Source organism: Esox lucius, chromosome 15 (assembly GCF_011004845.1).
Source record: "Esox lucius isolate fEsoLuc1 chromosome 15, fEsoLuc1.pri, whole genome shotgun sequence".
Classification (NCBI taxonomy): Eukaryota; Metazoa; Chordata; class Actinopteri; order Esociformes; family Esocidae; genus Esox; species Esox lucius.
In genome coordinates, this window is record NC_047583.1 from 6286408 (window position 1) to 6308689 (window position 22282).

Here is a 22282-nt window from a genome sequence, read left to right on the forward strand (position 1 = left end):
CCTTATAACCTGATACCAAATTCCAAACCTATGTAACCAAACAAACATGATGCAAAATGTAAAAAATTCTAGCCCAGAACTAACCGGATGCCACATTTGAACGTATAGCCCAGGACTAACCTGATGTCATATTTTCTCTGCGGTGTGTTGTGGAGAGCTTGAACTGTCATGTTGGAAGGAAGCCCAGCCTGCTTCCAGTTGGCTAGCTGAGAAAATGGTGTTCCCTGTGTCTTATGAGATTGGAGGTGGAGACCTAGAAGAGGGGTTTCAGATTAACAACAGTAGCATTAGCCTTGTCCTCCCATGCTATTGGACACAGCGCATTTGAGCCTGGCACAGCAGCAATTCAAAGTTCACCTTAGTGGGCGTGGCCGTATCATTATGTGGGCGTGGCCGTATCATTATGTGGGCGTGGCCGTATCATTATGTGGGCGTGGGTGTGGCCGTATCATTATGTGGGCGTGGTCATACCATTATGTGGGCGTGGCCGTATCATATTCTGAAAGTTACCTTACTGAGTAAAGCAGTGGTTCCCAACTACGGTCCTCAAGTACCCCCAACAGTATACATTTTTATTGCAACCCCGGCCAAGCACAGCTGATTCAACTTGTCAACTAATTATCAGGCTCTCATTGAGTTGAATTGGGTGTGCTTTGTCCAGGGCTACATCTCAAATATGTGCTGTTGGGGGTACTCGAGGACTGGAGTTAGGAACCATTGGAGTAAAGTATGTAATCTTTAGATTTTTGCATGTAAACATGTTGGAAGGCATGGCTCCAAATGCAAAGGTATTTCAGACTTTTGGTCATGGTAACTCTTGTTTATTACATCCGTCTAGCTTGAGCCAGACACTTCATAAACAACTAATGGCCATTTCTATCACAGTCAATAAGTTATAGTGGCTCGGCTACCCCACAACAACATTACATGGTGGTAGCTGGTGTACAAGATGTTGTGAGAGAAGATTTTGTGGGAGATAATTGGTCCGTAAACTTAGCTTATTAAGTCAATGCCTATTGCGCCAGGAATTTCTCAACTTTCTCATAGGCTAGCGACAGCTGAGTTTGATGGGCTGTCCCACCAGACATTACACTAATTTGATGCAAAGCATCTTGGTGACAGTTATGGCAACATGAGCCGCAAAAAAAATTGAGTACTTTGACCAGGAGGGGTTTGTTCGTTTCATTCTGTCAGACACACAGAGACACCGACAGGCTATTGCCTGATTCATGAATCCAGACCTTTTAAGGTACGTCCTGTTTTCACGAACTGCCGCTGGTTCATGTCACGGTCAGTATTGACAATTCCAGGAGTAGCTTTGGTGAAAAATGCTTGCCTACGCCAACATGTGCCAATAGCAACCTGCTGAACAGCGACAGTATTACGACGCCAATGCGTGTAGTATTACATAGCATTAACAGCCCTGTGAGGTGACGTCTCTGTTTTTGTTTTCCCACAGAGATTGTGGACGGCAACGCTAAGATGACCCTGGGAATGATCTGGACCATAATCCTTCGCTTTGCCATACAGGACATCTCTGTGGAAGGTCAGTGTGGGGGCGTGATGACGTCCTCCTTAGTCTACAGGCCTGTTGACTCCTTCAATGTGAACGTACAGTGACGGGTTGCAGACATTCCACATAGTTTCTTTATGTGAAAACATTAGGGCCACTCTCCATGTAGTATCCCCAGAAGTCATGGATTGAGCAATATATAGACGCATTATCATTTGTACATTTCTATCTAGCTTAATATGTATGCTATAGTGGTGTAGAGTACCTTGCAAAAATAAAGTTACCATGTAAAAATACACTACACTTACAGTAATAAAAATGAAGAAAAAACTGTTGGGCTGCCAGCCCAATATAATACCCAGACTAAATGCCTTCGTGGATTATTTAACCAAGAACAACTCTGTGGAAGAAGTTCAACATAAAGGAAGTGGGGAGTAAGTTGGAAAAAAGGATCTAACTAAGTCTCACTAACTTGTTGGTTGTTTTTCCACCCACAGAAACCTCTGCTAAAGAGGGTCTTCTTCTGTGGTGCCAGAGAAAGACGGCCCCCTACAAGAACGTCAACATTCAGAACTTTCATATTAGGTAATATAAGACACACTCAGTGGCTCAGGGGGCGGGGGGAGGATATTTTATTTAACACCAGGAAGTTAACAACTCACAAAGTTTGTCCCCAGTACCTTTTTCCAAACCAGCTGTTCTTCCTGGGATCCTCACATGGTCCAGGAGTGTCATGTTACTAGAGGAGGGAGAAGGAGCGGAGGGGAGAATAGAGGAGATGGGAAGGGATGAGATGAGATGAAAGGAGATGTGTGTTGTGAGGAAAGGAGAGAAGAGGCGTGTGCATGTGTTAGGAATGGGATACCTTTTTGATGTGTTACCTGAGAGAGGAGGGTTAAGGTGTGTGCGCATGTGTGTGTGAGTGCGCGTGTGAGTGCGTGCCTGTGGTTGTGCGTGATGAGGGGACATCAAAGGGGCGGAAGAACAATGACCTCACTATCACCCCGTGTTCTCCTCCCGGTCACTGACACATGCGCGTGTGTGTTTGGGTGGGTGGGTGTGTGTGTTTGGGTGGGTGTGTGCGTCCGTGCTCAACATGCCCCTCCATTGTTATGCCACCTGTCTCTATGAAAACAAGCCCTGACTCAGGATCGTCAGCAACAATGTGGTCTGCATCTGAGTCAAGCTGCAGAGAGGAGGGCAGGCTGGGGGGCACTAGGGCACTCTTTATGGGGCGGGGGGCTTTTAGTGATTTAACAGATGAGGCAATCAAGGTGATTTTTATAAACATTTTAAAATAACTCTCTCCATCTGTCTGTCTCTCTCTCTCTTCATCTGTCTCTCTCTCTCTTCATCTGTCTCTCTCTCTCTTCATCTGTCTCTCTCTCTCTTCATCTGTCTCTCTCTCTCTTCATCTGTCTCTCTCTCTCTTCATCTGTCTCTCTCTCTCCCCATCTGTCTCTCTCTCTCCCCATCTGTCTGTCTTTCTCTGTCTCTCTCCGTCTGCCTCTCTGTCTGTCTCTCTCCATCTGTCTGTCTCTCTCCATCTGTCTGTCTCTCTCCATCTGTCTGTCTCTCTCCATCTGTCTGTCTCTCTCCATCTGTCTGTCTCTCTCCATCTGTCTGTATTTTTCCTGCAGCTGGAAAGATGGCCTGGGATTCTGTGCCCTCATTCACAGACACCGTCCTGAGCTCATTGACTACGGAAAGCTGCGCAAGGTGAGGGACTTGAGAATGTATCGGCTGGTTCAAGTGCCTCATTGCTTTTATACTTTTAAACGGTTGTTTATAGATAGAGAGAGATAGATAGAGATATATATATATAGATAGATAGATAGAGATATATATATAGATAGATAGATAGAGATATATATATATAGATAGATAGATAGATATAGCATGTTTTCATAAAGAATGTAATTCCACATGATCGTAGTACAGGACAAAGCCAGTTGTCATTTGTAAAGTTGAGCTAGTCGTCCATTCTGTTAAGTGCCACATAACTGCCAATTGGCATTTAGCTAGCTAGCAGAAGTTCAGTGATGATGATGAACTTCAATATATCAGTATTGAATACATATTCAATGAATTTAGTAATGATTTATTATATATTTTGCGACATGAATGGTTGACAATGGAAGTCCATGGGGTCATTAATAATGTGACGTGAATAACTTGTGATTACTGCTTAGGGTGGAAGTCGCGTCAAACAACGCCACGGCCCTCTCTGTCTCTCACAAGGACAAGACCATAGAAACCCATCTTTCTGTCCAACCTCTAAGATAACCTCTGACCTCTATTTCTACCTCAACTTTAGGATGACCCCATGACAAACCTGAACACTGCCTTCGACGTGGCGGAGAAGTACCTGGACATCCCTAAGATGTTGGACGCTGAGGGTGAGACCTTTGACATTTCCGTAACAGGGTCCTCAAGATTCAGCTGTTGTCACTGCGTATTTGTTAGAGCAGGGGAAGAATTCTGTGCTAAAAGGAAAAACAATTTATTGTGTGGATTAACATTACAATGAGTGGACATAAAGTTTGAGTTGAAATAACAGAAGCTTTTTTTAAACCAAAAACCCCCCTAAAACACTAGTTTTAAACTGAAGTTATCCCACAAAAGGGTAAAGAGCCTATATCTGTGGTATGCTACTGTTGACCTTCGTCTCAAGGTAAAGATACATATGAAATACATGTAAATACAAATAAAATGTAATAACTGGCCAAATAATATAGTTCTGTATTTCCTCTATGGATTCTTAGTTTTTTTTATATAGGTATTTCACGCATTTAAATCTTATTTCTTTTATCTGTTAAAAGAACAAATCTTTAGGCCAATTATTTGTATTTCACATCTTGTAATGCGTTCCCAATGTTATCATAATGCATTTTGTCTAATGATATACAGCAAATAGGGTGGTAATTATGGTAGAGACACCGATGACAGATTAAACTGAGGTGCGTGCGTGTGTGCATGCGTAGAACGTTCGTAGAACAGGGTCTGGAGGGACTCTAAGTGCTGTTTTCCTTCCTGGATACTCATCTCTTTATTGATATCCCCCCAGATTTCAATCCATCATCTGTCACCATTCTGTACATTTTTGTTTACCATAAAGTTGAATAGAGAGTGCACCTGCTGCAAAGCCTTAGAGATTGATGAATGTATTGATTATTCCTAATGGCTCTGCTGTAACAGAAGCCCTTAACACAAGATGTGCCCTCTATCTAACTCTATGTTCTGTTTCACATGGCCAGATAAGGTTTATTGTATACAGGCCAGTTCCGGGACACAGGCTCAGTGTAGTGCTGGACTAAAAAGCTTTTTTCGATGACTGAATGTATGTCCTGGAACATCTCTGTCATACACTCTAGAAAGAGGGGTTTGTGGAGGATCTTTCTCATATAAACTATTGGGGAATCTCTAGTAAAAACTGTTATTTTAAAAACAGATATTTTTAATCAAAGAAGCGGTGGAAGAACCTACACCGTCATCAACCCCCAAAGGTTATTCAAAAATGTATTTGGGGAACCATTAAAATGGGGTTCTTTGATTAACCTTTTTAAAGGGTCCTTCAAAGAACTTACAGAGGTTTAAATAAGAAGAACCTGGTAAGGACTCTCAAAGAACCTTGTGGTTTAGAATCACCCGTGGTCTTTAGGTTGTGCTGCTCTGTCATTTTATTTGTTGTGTTTAACATGGTCATTACCATATGCCTCTCCTCCCTCCACCTTCACTTTCTCCCTCTCCTCCCTCCACCTCCTCCCTCTCTTCCCTCAATCTTCACCTCCTCCCTCTCCTCTGTCAACTTTCAACTCATCCCTCTCCTTCCTCCCCTCCCTTCAACTGTTCCCTCTCCTCCCTAAACTCCTCCCTCTCCTCCCTCCACCTTCAACTCCTCCCTCCAACCTTCAATTCCTCCCTCTCCTCCCACATCCTTCACCTCCTCCCCTCTCCTACCACATCCTTCACCTCCTCCCCTCTCCTCCCTCCAACCTTCAATCCCCCCCCCCCCCACCATTCTGTCACCAGACATCGTGGGCACGGCCCGTCCGGATCAGAAGGCCATCATGACCTACGTCTCTAGCTTCTACCACGCCTTCTCTGGCGCCCAGAAGGTATCCCAGGATACGACGCTCCACAACTTTCCTTCCTCATCACCTCTAACTCCCCTCCTCCCTCCCTTGTCTTTGGTTCTGTCAGTCTGTGAACTCTGACCGCTAATCTTCCTCTCTCAGCAGTGCACCTCCTCGTCACCCCCCCCCCCCCTGCGGGGGTGGAGGGTTGCTCACGCTCCTCTTCCTCCTCTGCGCATGGTTCACATACACCTACAGATGCATGATGGCGTCGCTATGCCACTTGGTCGCTATGACACTTGGTTGCTATGACACTGGGCACCAGCCAACCGATCTGTGTGTAATGGGACAGTTTAACTGTGCCATGTCGCTCAAATAGGTGGAAATAGTTTTGTAAAGAAAAAACACTGTTTATTTATATTCATCTATATAATGTATTAACACACTTAAACATTTTATAATAAATGGAAAGAATAAGTACCATAGAAATCACGTGCAGACACTGGGTCCTAAATTGTGTATTCCATTTCTTCTCTGGCAACTGTGAAGAGTACAGTTATATAAGACCATTTCACAGGAGAGGAGAACCAGAGCAAAAGCGCACGCACACACACAGACCCACACACACAAACAGACACACAATCACAGACAGAGACAGACAGGCAGGTGGGCAGACAGTCCGACAGAAACCAGCTGTGTTAAAAGATGGAGTGGCGAAAACAGAGATGTTTCCAGTTGGTGGAGAGGAAGACAGGATGTAGCCTCTGCCTTACTCTTTCATGGCATGTGGAATAATAACAAATACAGTTTGTGTATCCAAATGGCGCCCTGCTCCGTAATGCTGTTGACCTTAGTTACATGGGCCCTGGTTTAGAGCAGGGTACTACCTAGGGACTGGGGTGTCATTTGGGGCGCTCCGACAAGGATGGACAGAATGTGGGGAAAGTCATGTGACCTCAGATTACTGGACAATTTAAACAAGGCGGGTCAAATCAGATGTAAACTACAGCAGTGAAGGAATTTAAAATGAAACACACTACAGCGGGAAAGACACAATCAGTTAGAAATTACAGCAGGAAAGACACAATCAGTTTGAAATTACAGCAGGAAAGATATTTGTAATAACCGTCGGAAACTACGGCAGGGAAGATAGTTAACACACAATAACACAGTGATACATGTATGAAGAGACCAATGGCATGGAGTTCCTCCACCCAGTACTGTGTCCACATCCGTCCCTGGAACGGTGTCTGCTGTGACCCGGATTATGTGTAAATGGGACCCAAATAAACGAGTGAAGAAATAAATAAGTTGAACAAGCAAACAAAAACCAAGGTGGTTAGTCTACAGATGGTGGCTGGTGCCTGCTGTCCTTTGTCTCCGTGGTGACTGGTATTGCTTCCCCTGCTGGCTCCTTTGGTCTGTGCACTCTTTCACTCTGTGCTTCTTTCTTCCCTCTCTCCTTCCTTCTCGCCTCTTCCTCCTCCCGTGCTCCCTGGGCAGACATCGTTAGCACGTTGAGGCCGGATGAGAAGGCTGTCATGACGTATGTGTCATGTTACTACCACGCCTTCTCAGGCAAACAGAAGGTGAGCGCTTACCACTAGTCCCCCAGAGCACTGTAGTCCTGTTATAGTCCCACCACAGACCTAGTATGGTCCTGTAATAGTCCTACCACAGACCTAGTATGGTCCTGTAATAGTCCCACCACAGACCAAGTATGGTCCTTTAGTAGTCCCACCACAGACCTAGTATGGTCCTGTAATAGTCCCACCACAGACCTAGTATGGTCCTGTAATAGTCCCACCACAGACCTAGTATGGTCCTGTAATAGTCCCACCACAGACCTAGTATGGTCCTGTAATAGTCCTACCACAGACCTAGTATGGTACTGTAATAGTCCTACCACAGACCTAGTATGGTACTGTAATAGTCCTACCACAGACCTAGTATGGTCCTGTAATTGTCCTGCCATAGACCTAGCATTGTCCTACTATAGTTCTACAATATTAATATATTATGGCCCTAGTATAACCATATTATGGCCCTAGTATAACCATATTATGGCCCTAGTATAACTCGAAGGTCCCTGCCTATTTTAGTGGAGGAACTCATGTGCGTCAGGTTAGAAACAAATACTATTTTCTGGGCAGTATTTTTATGTTGGTTGCTTGTGCAATGTTATCTATGCCTTTTCCACAAATACATATAGATGTGATGGCCCTTAACAAACATAGTTGCTCAGAGAAACTTAGAGGTGTAATGGGTTATGGAAAGCTAGCTCCTGTGCTACGATGTCTTGTCCTGCCCACATACTGGTGCTAGTGCACTGCAGATCCACTGGAACGCCCTGGACCAGAGCCACTGCAGATCCACTGGAACGCCCTGGACCAGAGCCACTGCAGATCCACTGGAACGCCCTGGACCAGAGCCACTGTAGATCCACTGTTTTTACTCCAGCCTTGCATCCATTTGTGCTGTCCTGACAAGTCTTTTGCGGTCTGGCTGCCGGTCTCTTGAGCTATAACAAGGAGTGGAAGGATCGCAAAAAGAGACTGATTTCCAAGCTAACTCATTCGCTCATCGTGTAGCAGTGGCGTCATTAGGCCTGGGCGATCGGGGCTTTTATGAATAGCCCCGGATCTCAAATTGACCCAAAAAAATAAATACATTATAAAAATAGCCCTTTATCTATTCATCTGTGATTCAGATCACACATTATGACAATGTAGACGTGTAGTCTGCTAGCGTGTACATCAAAAATGTCAGCTTGTACATTCAAAACCGTGTGCTTTCTGTCCTGGGTGGGGCGAACGTATTGTGATCCTGGTGACGCCTCTGTCGTGTAGCATTGTGACTGCACGAATTGGACAGGCCGCACAAAGCAGTCCAGACCCAGAAAAAGGAGGGCCTGTTCATGTAAACAGCTGAAGAGAGGAGTGGAGCTGGACATCCTGTGTGCTTGGCTGACTGGCCTTTTAAGGCAGCTTCATCACCGTTCCCTCCACCGAACCCGGACCCAAACGTACAGATGTCACGGCACACGCGCACACGCACGCGCACACACATGGAATGGACACACTGGCTTGCTTCAGAGCGTAGCTTCCACCCTGCCAGCCAAGTCTCCCCCCATGATCTTATAACAAAAGAGACCAGCCATTCACGTTATTTTTCTTTCGCTCTCCCCCTCTTTCTCCCTCCCCCTTCTTCCTTTCTCCCCCTCTTTCTCCCCCTCTTTCTCCCTCTGTGAGGCAGAAAGTCATGGGACAGTTCTTTCACTGGCCAGAGTCATCCCTCCCCTTGACATGATAAAGAGAACAACTGTTTCTGTGAGGAGGAAAAAAAGAAATCAGCCGTTCTGAAAAACAACAGTTTCTTTAAGGATGAAAGCCTGCTCACTTAAGTCCCCCTGTTCAGGTTGAAGAGGGAATGTAACGTGAGTTTAATCAGTTAATTCACAGCCATAGGGGTCAGGTTTATTCCTGTTACAACCATAGGGGTCAGGTTTATTCCTGTTACAGCCATAGGGGTCAGGTTTATTCCTGTTACAGCCATAGGGATCAGGTTTATTCCTGTTACAGACATAGGGATCAGGTTTATTCCTGTTACAGCCATAGGGGTCAGGTTTATTCCTGTTTTTCATCCTAAATCCTGGGTGCAGCACTGAGATTGGGCTGTGCGGTATGTTGTCCATCTGTCTCTGCATGCTGTCTTTAAGCCTTACTGAAAATATCTTTTTATTCCTCCTGTACCTGTTCTATAGTTCCTGGTTGGACATTTCTCTCTGTTTCTGCTGCTATAATTACAGGGATGCATTAACATGTTGCAACGATAGAAATGGCACGAGTGTGTATTACCATACATAAGTAGAAAGAGTTATACTATAAATGTAGTAAAGGTATTTAATATAAGTTTTAAAGAAAGCATGCATTATGTGAAGTTAGTATGATTGTGTCATGAACTGTTAAAGGTGCCTGTGGGACAGAAACTAACCCCCATAGACTGTAGCTGAAGGAGAAAAGGACTCAACACTACATTATACTACTCTATTAAAAGACTGCAGAGCTGAAGGTGCCCGGACACACACACCCCACACTGAGTCCACACACACACAGACACACACACCTGTCTTTGGCCATGCCTATTCCTTCTGAATAGGGAAATAGATAAACCTAGAAATAGAATGTCTAGAACGGACATGGATATGTTCTGACAGGCTTTGTTCATTCTAGTATTTCTAATTCTGCTGTGATACCCAGTACTTGTATATAGTTGGGAGGTGCATATGCGTTCCTCTCCGCTTCTAGCTTTAATCGAAAAATTGAGATGGAAAGATTGATCGATAGATCTAAAGGGAGAAACAATTAGGTATCTAGAAGGAGAGTGTATATTTAGGAGTATTTCTTTGTTGATTCTGTGTTGAAATCTAAATCTATAGTTCCAGTTCTAGCTGACGCAGGCTGTAACGGTTCCCATGGTGATGATGGAATGTATTTACCATGTTCTTTCCTTCTCCAGGCGGAGACAGCGGCCAATCGGATCTGCAAGGTTCTGGCTGTCAACCAGGAGAACGAGCAGCTCATGGAGGACTACGAGAAGTTGGCTAGTGATGTGAGCACTCTGTCCCGCCTCCGTCCTCCTCATAATCCTCCTGCATCTTCCTGTCTCCTCCCTTTCTCTCCTCTCTCCTCGCTCCCCTCACCATCTCCTCCTCCCAGTCCAGAGGCGTGTTGCTCTGTAGAGACACAGACCTCACCAGTTTATGCATCACAGGTGACAATATGTTCACGGTGTTACTAAGCCTGCATACCAGTTACTAAGTATCAGAATATGATCAGGATTAGCCTGCATACCAGTTACTAAGTATCAGAAATATGATCAGGATTAGCCTGCATACCAGTTACTAAGTATCAGAATATGATCAGGATTAGCCTGCATACCAGTTACTAAGTATCAGAAATATGATCAGGATTAGCCTGCATACCAGTTACTAAGTATCAGAAATATGATCAGGATTAGCCTGCATACCAGTTACTAAGTATCAGAAATATGATCAGGATTAGCCTGCATACCAGTTACTAAGTATCAGAAATATGATCAGGATTAGCCTGCATACCAGTTACTAAGTATCAGAAATATGATCAGGATTAGCCTGCATACCAGTTACTAAGTATCAGAAATATTAGAAATATTATTACGCTGCACAGGATTAGCCTGGGTACCTGTTTGTTCATGCCATCTACTCCTTGAAACCTCTTCATGTTTAGAATGACATGGAAGTGGAATAACAGAACAAACAGATCTTACTGAGATGTTACTAATGAATTCAGTGTGTCTGAATTATCACTGTGTCCAGCACAATTACAGTGTGCGGGACACAGTGATAATTCATACAGTGATAATTCATTATTAGTAACATCTCATTGTGCTGGACATAGTGTTAATTCAGACACAGTGATAATTCAGTATTAATAACATCTCATTGTGCTGGACACGGTGATAATTCATTATTAGTAACATCTCATTGTGCTGGACACGGTGATAATTCATTATTAGTAACATCTCATTGTGCTTGCGTTCCTCTACCTCCTCTACGTAACCTCCTCACCCTTGCTGTCCATCGCTACCTGCACTATCGGTCCTCGATCACTCCCTAACCCTTGACCCTTACCACCTACCCTCTCCCTCTTTTCCTTCCACCCTCCTTCTCCTTGTCTTCCTCTCCTCCAGCTCCTGGAGTGGATTCGTCGTACTATTCCGTGGCTGGAGAACCGGGCCCCCGAGAACACCATGCAGGCTATGCAGCAGAAACTGGAGGACTTCCGGGACTACCGCCGTCAGCACAAGCCGCCCAAGGTTCGATTCCCGCTTGGGCCCACCCACTTGAGAATTCCTCACTCTTAATATGTATTTTCTGTTATGCTGCATTTGTGAGGAGGGATTTATACTCTATTCTGCGTTTCTCAGGAGAAAAAAAACTCAATATAAGTGCAAACTGTGTGATGTATTGGGAGCTGTTGTTTTCAATAGGCGAATTTTCTACATAGTTTAACAAAGACAACATGGTTGTTGAGTACAATGACCAAAATGCAGCGGTTGTCTTCTTTGGCTGGCCATTTCTATAAACAAATACTGACCAAGACAATATTTTTGTGATTTTAGTAAGCATTATGGGGCTCTTACACTCTGTTGTTTTAATATTCAACCTTCAAAACAGCAAATGATGGCTTTTACGATTTAAAGGTTCACTCCGGTCACATGATCACTCCATTCATTTTGTCAAGCTCCTCAAAAAACACACTGTTTATTGTTGTTATATTAAAGGTCCAGGAGAAGTGCCAGTTGGAGATCAACTTTAACACCCTGCAAACCAAGCTGAGGCTTAGCAACAGGCCTGCCTTCATGCCATCTGAGGGGAAGATGGTGTCGGTGTGTAACCTACCTCATACTCTACTTTATAGCCTACCTCATACACTACCTTATACCCTACATCATACACTACCTTGTAGCCTACATCATACACTACCTTGTAGCCTACATCATACACTACCTTGTAGCCTACATCATACACTACCTTGTAGCCTACCTCATACACTACCTTGTAGCCTACCTCATACCCTACATCATACACTACCTTGTAGCCTACCTCATACACTACCTCATACCCTACATCATACACTATCTTGTAGCCTACATCATACACTACCTTGTAGCCTACCTCATACACTACCTCATACCCTACATCATACACTACCTTGTAGCCTACCTCATACACTACCTTGTAGCCTACATCATACACTACCTTGTAGCCTACCTCATACACTACCTCATACCCTACATCATACACTACCTTGTAGCCTACCTCATACACTACCTTGTAGCCTACCTCATACACTACCTCATACACTACCTTGTAGCCTACCTCGTAGCCTACCTCATACTGTACCTCATACACTACCTTGTAGCCTACCTCATACACGTACATTTTCTGTCTCTCTGTCTTTCACTCTCATCACAGTTTGTTCAAGTAAACTGTTCGGTGCACAGTAAGTTGTGCTGAATGTCAAATTGTGGATTTGTAGGACGTCTCTAACGCGTGGGGTGGTCTGGAAGGGGCTGAGAAGGGCTACGAGGAGTGGCTCCTTAATGAGATACGTCGGCTGGAGAGACTTGATCACCTGGCCGAGAAGTTCCGTCAGAAAGCAACGATCCACGAAGCCTGGACTGAAGGTACCTGCTCAGCAGCTTGCAAGAACGCAACCGTGGTTTCATTTTGACACTTCTAGGCTTTTTGAAAGTTATTCACTGTGCAAAAACGCAGCACAATGGATATTCAATGCACCTTATTGGAAAGCACCAAGCAGAAGTAAATTCATCCACAGAAAACAGAAATATAGTTACATAGTATATACCTATACTATACATTATATGGCGTGTCAAATGGGAAGCTCACTCCAAAGTTTAGGCGACATGATCCATAACACAATGTTAGTTTGCTTACTGTCTTCATTGCATACGGCCCGTAAAATTGTAGTGCCCTCTGTGATGTTTGTCTCCCCCCCGCAGGTAAGGAGGAGATGCTGCAGGCACGGGACTTCGAAACAGCCTCGCTGTCTGACATTAAGGCCCTGCTGAAGAAACACGAGGCCTTCGAGAGCGACCTGGCCGCGCACCAGGACCGCGTGGAGCAGATCGCCGCCATTGCCCAGGAGTTAAAGTAAGACGACGAACGTGGTCATTTGGACGTTTCGGCTGGCCGTAATGCCGTTACAGACACTGTTTCCTTGGCTGTTAGATCATTGTTAGAGTTGTTATTACATAGTTATGTATATGTTTAACGCGTCTATAGAGCCTAAATGCATCTGTTACGACATGGTTGTTTCTCCCTCTCCCAGTGAGCTGGACTACTATGACTCCCCCAGTGTGAACGCTCGCTGCCAACGAATCTGCGACCAATGGGATGCCCTGGGTGGCCTGACACAGCAGCGCAGTGAAGCCCTGCAGGTATGCCTCTGCAGGTTGTTAGATCCAGACCCCAATATTATTCGTCATGGGATCTGTTAGCAAAAGGTGTCGAGTAATATTCAGATGTTTAGTTGTGGGCTCTTTTCCACAAAAATGAAATAATTAGAAAAAATGAAAGAGAGATGGTGTCGTCCACACAAGGAATACACAGTCCTCCGAAAGAAAAGCCTAGAACAGGTTCAACGGCTACAGGACAACTTCCTGCTGGCGTGTTAGCTACCTAGCGTGTGCACTGACCACTTCCTGTTTGTTTGTGACCGACAGAGGACCGAGAAGCTCCTGGAGACCATTGACCAGTTGTACCTGGAGTTCGCCAAGCGTGCCGCTCCCTTCAACAACTGGATGGAGGGGGCCATGGAGGACCTACAGGACACCTTTATAGTTCATACCATAGAGGAGATACAGGTCCGCACGGATACACGCACACACACACACACACACAAAGACTTAAACACAATCTCCTGTACGTTTTGATCACTTGTCTGTGTATGCGCGTGTGTTAGGGTCTCAGCACAGCTCACGAGCAGTTCAAGGCCACTCTCCCCGAAGCGGATAAGGAACGCGGCGCCATCCTGGGTATCCACAACGAGATCGCCAAGATAGTGGCCACCTACCACGTGAACATGGCTGGCACCAACCCCTACACCACCATCAACCCTCAGGAGATTAACGCCAAGTGGGACAAGGTGAGTGGCGCGGACATTCACAGGGTGTCGTTGTCCACAGGTGAAAACCCTTGCAGTTTGTTCATTTTGTCTTACAGGTACTTTCATGCCTCGTTTGATTAACCTCCTCCCTAGAGCAGACCTGAGGCTTAGAGGGCAGGTAGTGCCGGATTCGTGTGGCACCGGTGAAATGAGACCCTTTCCCTCAGGGGCTCTAGTGTAACTAGTTGTCTGTCATTTCTCAGGTGAGACAGTTGGTTCCCCAGAGGGACCAGGCCCTGATCGAAGAGCACGCCCGCCAGCAGAACAATGAACGTCTTCGCAGGCAGTTCGCAAACCAGGCCAATGTCATCGGGCCCTGGATCCAAACCAAGATGGAGGTGACCTGAACCCCCGACCCCTGACCGAATTCAGTAATCGGTCAAACGATTATCATAATGAATTGCAATTGATTGAAAGATCTTCCATTTTAGAATGTGATTAGAAGTGTGGCCTTAGAGAGAACGTTTTCTGTTTTAACCCGGGCGTCATTTTAAAGACATTGTGCGTTTTATTGTAAAGGAAAGAAAAAGACAAAAGTAATAATTATAAAAAATTATTCATTTTGGGAAAAAAGTTTACAGTTATTAAACGCTTTTCATGCCTCCATGTACTGTAGGTAGGCTTAATTCCTTTAATTTTAAGTTTGTACACAAATCCCACCATCTTTCTCACTATCAATACCATGCTGTTTCTGGTCATTTTGTACCATCTGGTTCTATTGACACCAACCAGGTATAAAGCTAATAATGACATTTTCAAGAATGTCAGTAATTCTACTTAAATAAAACTTAAGCTAATGAGATCCCAAACAAACAAAAACTTCTAGAACAGATTTTTATTTGACAAATTTAAAGCTTATTTGACACAATTTATTTATCCATATACTGGTACATGTATGAAATGATAATGTTCCATGTTGTTTCAGCATGGGAGGCAGTCCTGTACTTGAGGTGTTGCTAGAACCTAGCTCCCCTTTTCTGTATTACTTCAACTTAGATTACAATGTTATGTCCCAATAAACATAAAAACGACACCCTGTTTCAGTAAGATAACCAGCGGGCTGTCACTTTGTCATCTCAATACTTTTCATTTTGTTTGGACTCAATCCGTTCAAGCAGCGCTCCAGTAGAAAAGGCTACTGTAGTTAGTTGCTATGACAATGTTAGCTTTTGCTTGGGGCAACCAGGAGGCAAGGGGACAATTTGGCTAGCTGGTTTAGTTCATTATCTATGGTCTGTTCAGCAGCTGGATACCTCTGGTTGCTGTTCTATACTTCTAGCCCTCTCTCTGTCACATGCCTAGGCTGTGGGTCGACGAGCAGTCAAAAGAACATGGGGTTGTATTTGCTCTATGGTTCAGATGCTCAAAAAAAAGTTTACTATAAACCAAAATAATTAAGCATTTTCAGTAAATTGCATGCAATAACATGCCTTTGACTGCCTTAATATCTATAAGAGGTTAGAGGTCGTTGTTTACTAGGCTTGGAATTTAACTTAAGCTTGAATACCAGTGACTTAAATAAAATGGGGCTTAATCATTAGGGACTTAAATACTGAGGACTTAATAGGGATTTTAATAAAACCCTGGCATCCTGGCTGTACACACCAAGACTCATTTTACCACTTCTGTCATCCTTACCTCAGGAGTCATGTCTGCCCTTCACCTGCCCTTCCCGTTGGTTTTACTGAACTCTCTCTCTCCGTGTGTCTCTCTGTAGGAGATTGGTCGCATCTCCATTGAGATGCACGGAACCCTGGAGGATCAGCTGACCCACCTCCGCCAATACGAGAAGAACATTGTCAACTACAAGCCAAAGATTGACCAATTGGAGGGAGACCACCAGCTGATCCAAGAAGCTCTGATCTTTGACAACAAGCACACCAACTACACCATGGAGGTAAGATACACACGCATCACACTACTACGCTACACACAAGAACACAACTTCACATCAACACAACTACACAAGAATTGAACAGTACACAAGAACACAACACACGGCCGCACTAGAACACGGCCGCACTAGAACACGGCCGCACTAGAACACGGCCGCACTAGAACACGGCCGCACTAGAACACGGCCGCATTAGAACACGGCCGCATTAGAACAGTTGTTCCATGAAGCAGTGACCACTGCAGCATGTGTGGGCTTGAGGACGACCATTGACCCTAAATGCTTAACTGCTCCTGTAATTCGCTCGGCATACAGTACAGCCGCTAACCTCTGTCTTTTCTCTCTCCTCCCAACCCCCCGTCGTCCCTCCTCCTCCCTGCAGCACATCCGTGTGGGCTGGGAGCAGCTCCTCACCACCATCGCCAGAACCATCAATGAGATTGAGAACCAGATTCTGACGCGAGATGCCAAGGGCATCAGCCAAGACCAGATGAACGAGTTCAGGGCCTCCTTCAACCACTTTGACCGGGTTAGTTCCGCGGGGAGGCCAGGAAACAAAGCGAGACGAGGAGGAAAACGGTGTTGTGGGAGGGTTTTGTGGACGTGCTCTGATGTGTCGTACACTGGTATTGTCTGCCGAGGATGGATGTTGTTATGGATCATTTGTTCTCTACATGTTTAGAAAACATCTACAAAGCAACGCGGTTGAGGTGAGAGGATAGTTTGCTGTGGGTCGTTGGACCGTGTTAATCCTCTCATAATTACCATAGTGTAACTAACGCATACTGGAGTTATGTGTCATCAAACATGCTAGCCAGGCTAACTCAACCTCATGTTTAACACCATTCTGGTTGAATGGTGGCTTTTATGGGTGAACCGGACTTCAGACAACACACACCATTAGGTTTTTAAATACAGATTTAAGCGCCTAAAAAAAGTGGCATTGAAACATGCTGAGTAAGGTTTTTCTGAGCTCCAGGCAGCCACACTAGTCATGCAAGTGGAAAACGTGGGGTTGAGTTAGCTATGCTACAACCATGCATGATGTGATTAATCAGTCAGCTGATAACATGTACACTTGTGTTGAACTAATTTAAGATCATTCATTCTTTCTATGGAGAGCTGCTCCTACCAGGAGTTCCAAGATGGACAGCGTGTGGCTTTTAAGCCTCTCAAAAAAACTATATACATATGTAAATATATAGCGTTGGCCTTTTGTGAATATCAGTAGATTATACCTTCAACCTTCTCCACTGATGAGAGCAAACCTCATGACACTAAATATTTACAATCCCATCTCTTCAGTTATCCTCTTCTAGCCCCTCCCTATCCTGTACTCCCGACAACAATGTTCACATACATTACGGCCTCTGTACGTCAGTCCAGAAAGGAACAACACCTATTATGGATGGGACGGAGTTTTCATTTAGCCGACTCACTCCTGATCCGTCCCCCATTCCTCTGATCCCTTTCCTTATTCCCTGCGTAGTGCGCTACTTTGGACCAGGCCCCCGTAGCTCTCAGGTGGAAGCGAATACCTTTTTGGGGAATCGGATGCCATTCCGGACGCGACCTGTGAAGACTAGTATGGACAGGAGGAATGGGGAAGGCGGGGGGAGGGGGGGAATTCCATAATTCCTCCATGACCTAATGCATTCTTCCTGAGTCACTGCACCCACTGGACATCAGTCAGTAACCTCAGTAAAAACTGGAGTCCCAAGTTAGAAACACCAGCATGTTGCGGTTCTAGTGTCTGTGCCACTAGTTGTTTACAGTGAGGAAGCGTTCCTTAAGAGCTTTTCTGGCAAAGTCAAGTGAGTTCAAGAGGTTTGTTCTCTGATGTGGAGACGCCTACAGGGGTGTCTAGAGATGTGTCTGAGGGAGGATTAAAACATGTCCTGTATCGCTTTTTCCCCAAACACTGTCTTTGGGACCCCAGAGAGTGTGCGTTCTATTTTTCGCACTAGCAAAAAAAAACAGCTGTATTAAATAATCAGTCCGTCGTTGAGGTTTGATTATTTAAATCACCTGTGTAGTGTTGAGGACACTAAAACCCCCTGGGATCCCCAGGACCGAGTCTGGGGAAACGCTGTGCTGTTTGATGCCAAATGAATGTAGAGCCACTCCCGTGCCCAGAAGGCCCTGAAGACCCAGAACCCGCCAGTCTCTGTCGCACTGACCCTGTACCTCTGAACGAATGCCCTGTGGCCGGGGCAGCGCTAAACTGAGCAGTGCCACCGCACCTCACTGCACCTCACTGCAATGTCCTAACGTCTGTGCACTGTTCTGTTCTCTTTCTTTGTCTTCCCGTGCATGGCCCTCATCCACCCATGTTCCCAACCCCACACCCCCTGGTCCCTCTGCATGACCCCCACCCAATCGCACCGACACCGCTCACCACCCCAAACCTCTGAATCCACCGTCTGATGTGTGCTGTGGTGCATGAAATGCGGCTCCTGGCCCACGGCCCCACCCCCCCTGGCCCACGGCCCCACCCACCTGGCCCACGGCCCCACCAACTTGGCTCATGGCTCCTCCCACACACGGCCCCGTCCTCACTTGACACCCCAGGACCACTCGGGCACTCTGGGCGCGGAGGAGTTCAAGGCCTGCCTGATCAGCCTGGGTTATGACATCGCCAATGATGCTCAGGTACTGAACACTGCTCCTCACTGTGGGAGTCTGAGGTATAACGTTGCTGTTCTGTTCTCTTTCTTTTGTCCCTTTTTCTTTCTGTATTCCTCCTGTATCTGTATCGGTTCTTCTGGTTCTTTTTTCTTCTTTTGATTCCCCTACCTCCTCTTTTCCTTCATATGGTTCTTTTTCTTCTTTGATTCTGTTTTTTCCTCTCTTTATTATTATTTTTTATTTTTTTTTTCTTCTGGTTCTTTTTTTCTTTTCCATCCTACTCTGATTCTTTATCTTTTGTTTCTTCTTTTGTCTTCTGTTCTTTAACTCCTTTCCCCTATTCTGCTTTTGTTCATATCCACCTGGGTCTCTCTCTCCTCTGCCAACTTTCAATCTTTTCCTCCTCTGTACTGTTTGTCCTTCGCTGGTACCTGTAGAAGAAAACAGGGATGATGGAAGCAGAAGACTTCAAAACCTGCCTTATCTCCCTGGGTTACAACATGGTAAAGCCTAAACACCTACCCCACCCTGTCAAGTACGGTCCCTATGAACTTATGACCCAATTAAACTATGACCCTATGTGAACTTATGACCTGATGAACCTAGAAGTCTTTGACCATAGACACTATGACCTCGTCAGCCTATGATTGGCCGTGAACCTATAATTGTATAACAACTGTTTACTTGTCTCTTCAAGATCATTCTTCATGAAATTGGAATCAAAATGTCCACCAGTCACTATCTGACGGATCGCTAACCAGGAAGCAAATGTATTCCCCTGGATTTAAGTGTGTTGCAATGAAACGTTTAGCCTTTCAAAGTCTGAACTGGCTGCATTGCCTGCTCCCATCTGTTTGTGCCGTCCTTCAGTGAACATAGTTGAAAAGGCACCATAAGAAGATCTGGCAACCAGCTGCTGTCTGAGTGGCAGCCCAAATGGTACCCTATTTCCTACCTAGTGCACTGCTTTTGATGGAAGCCTTATGGGCCCTGGTTAGAAGTAGTGCACTACAGTATATAACATGGAACCGGGTGCCATTTGGACGACCATCTATATTTATGGTCTTTGTCAAAGCTCCGTCTGCCTGCTGATATGATGTGATGCCTGTTTCTGTCGCCATGGCCCCCCGCGGTGATAATGTTCATGGCTCCCGTCCAATAGGGTGAAGCTGAGTTCGCTCGCATCATGAGCATCGTGGACCCCAACCGGGTGGGCGTGGTGACCTTCCAGGCCTTCATAGACTTCATGTCCCGGGAGACTGCCGACACCGACACGGCTGACCAAGTCATGGCCTCCTTCAAGGTCCTGGCCGGGGACAAGGGTAACCTCCTAGCGACCTGTCTATCTGAGTGGGTTAATATTTATGACCAATAATACCAACAGATTTTGAGTTTAGAGGTGGACTCGACTTTGATGCGGGCAGTACCGCAGGTTTTGAGATGAGGGAGACGGCGGGGCTTCGCTCTGATACAGTCACATGCGTTATCTGGGCATGTGCACAGGTTGATGTGAGCCTGTAACCATGCCGTAACCAAGACTACGAAACAGCGCTGAAGTGGTGCATCGCCGTTAAACTCTCATATATATGAGGAAACTGATGCTTTTGTTACGTTTACCGTCTGTACCTCACATCGCTCTACCTTGACAGTGGAATCAGAGGCTCTGGACAACGGCAACACAGCAGAATTCAAATGTGTCACACGCTCAATTACGTTCTTTATGCTATTTTTGAGTGAGTGTACCACTTCAGATTTTGTTTTTGTCATTATCTTAAAAAAAAACTATATATATTTCCACTGATGAAGGAGGTGAATATGCCAAATAGTAATCTTTCATCTGATACTTCTTCCCCTACATCAGAACTACATCTTGGCCGATGAGCTTCGCCGCGAACTGCCTCCAGACCAGGCGGAGTACTGCATCGCCCGCATGGCGCCCTACACTGGCCCAGACGCCGTTCACGGAGCCCTGGACTACATGTCTTCTCCACTGCACTCTATGGAGAGAGGTGACCTCTGAGTGACCTTTGGGCAACCTTTGACCCGCGACCTGCAGAGTCCACTCGCCAGCCTACATGCTCTCACCACTGCCCCGCGAGACCCCCGAACCCAGTGAGCAGAAGACGTTGGAAAGACGTTAAGGATGTGTTTACAGTATATTAAAAAAATATATATATGTTTTTGCTCGAAAAGACGCTGAAATGTCTTTTTGGCTGAAAATACGTTGAGAAAGCTTTTTTGCTAGAAAAGATGCAGACAAAACATTGAATACATGTCTTTTTGGAAAACATCTTAAGCTCACTGGGCCATCACGGCAGCCATGCTATAGCCTGGGTCCTAGATCTGTCTGTGCTGTCTTACCAACTCTTAGACACTTATGGTTGTCATGTCAAAAGTGCACAGAAAGCTCTGGGGATTAGCCAAGCTAGCCCTGCGCTACACACTGGCCAAGCTAGCCCTGCGCTACATTGTTATCAGTCCCTGGCCAGGCTTGCCCTATCAGATTTGTCCTATTTGTCCTGTGTTCCCATCCCTCGTAGTGTTAAGTTTCCCCTAGACTCTGGTCTTGAATCAGGTTAGCATTTTTCGGTTGAAGTTGGTATACACAGCGGGGAAACTGCCAGGTCCGTTTGTGATATTATAACCACAACAACACGCCCCCCCCCCCCCCCCCCCACACACACACACACACACTTATGTATGCACAATAGAAAAGTATGTACTGTGATATTTTGGACCACGGAACAGAATGCCCCGGTTAAAATACAAAACAAAATTTGCCTTGGGGCGACCAGGGAGCCGTTTTACCAAATGCAGATGACAGCTTTAAGGTTAAGAATCAGAGAGGGAGGGGAAACTGATTATCCTAAATCTGTACCTAGGGGAAACTTTGTCTTGGAGCAAGCCCCACCTCCTCCTTATTCCCCTGTCCTATACTCTTTCTCAGTTGTACTTCCTGTTCCTGCTTCCTGTGCAATGCAGAAAACTCTCCAGGGCTGGACTCCAATTGCCAAGTAGACATAACCTAAGCACTCACCCTTGCCACCTTCCTTTGGGATATCGGCATCCAGTCTAGAAAGGGGTTTTCATTGCCATCTTAAGTGCCGATCCGATTTACAAAAGCCGCCCCCTCGGCCAGTGTTTAATCAATACAACTACATTTTTGTGTCACATTCCTTGTGAGGTGTGAAGCTATTTTCTGAACTCTGAAAAGTTTGCTAGCTCCAATCATTGCTCTTCCTTGCTTGGGCAAGTACAATCAAATGTGATGAAATGAATTCTAATTCAAGGGCCGAGGGTGTAGTGTTTTAGGGACTCTCTAATTTGGGATTGGAGTTGAGGGCAGATTTTAAGAGGGAGAGAACCGTTTATTTTTTCCCTTTTTTTTTTCTTGTCGTTATTGTTTTTCTTCATAAAATAAATAAAGTTAACATATTTT

The 22282-nt window shown here is 45.3% G+C and overlaps 1 protein-coding gene across 1 annotated transcript in view; it reads left to right on the forward strand.

Moving 5' to 3' along the window:
* The window catches only part of actn1 (actinin, alpha 1), a 42145-nt gene extending 20632 nt beyond the window's left edge, over positions 1 to 21513 (forward strand). Inside the window, 21 exon segments of the mRNA XM_034297570.1 lie at positions 1460 to 1546; positions 2011 to 2098; positions 3154 to 3232; positions 3831 to 3912; positions 5546 to 5631; positions 10108 to 10200; positions 11320 to 11445; positions 11914 to 12018; positions 12672 to 12819; positions 13156 to 13306; positions 13485 to 13593; positions 13879 to 14019; positions 14118 to 14300; positions 14525 to 14659; positions 16039 to 16218; positions 16598 to 16744; positions 18787 to 18867; positions 19281 to 19346; positions 20006 to 20164; positions 20705 to 20822; positions 20825 to 21513. Coding sequence (XP_034153461.1) covers positions 1460 to 1546; positions 2011 to 2098; positions 3154 to 3232; positions 3831 to 3912; positions 5546 to 5631; positions 10108 to 10200; positions 11320 to 11445; positions 11914 to 12018; positions 12672 to 12819; positions 13156 to 13306; positions 13485 to 13593; positions 13879 to 14019; positions 14118 to 14300; positions 14525 to 14659; positions 16039 to 16218; positions 16598 to 16744; positions 18787 to 18867; positions 19281 to 19346; positions 20006 to 20164; positions 20705 to 20822; positions 20825 to 20856 — 2396 coding nt within the window. The 3' untranslated portion in view covers positions 20857 to 21513.
* Positions 21514 to 22282: the final 769 nt, after the last annotated feature.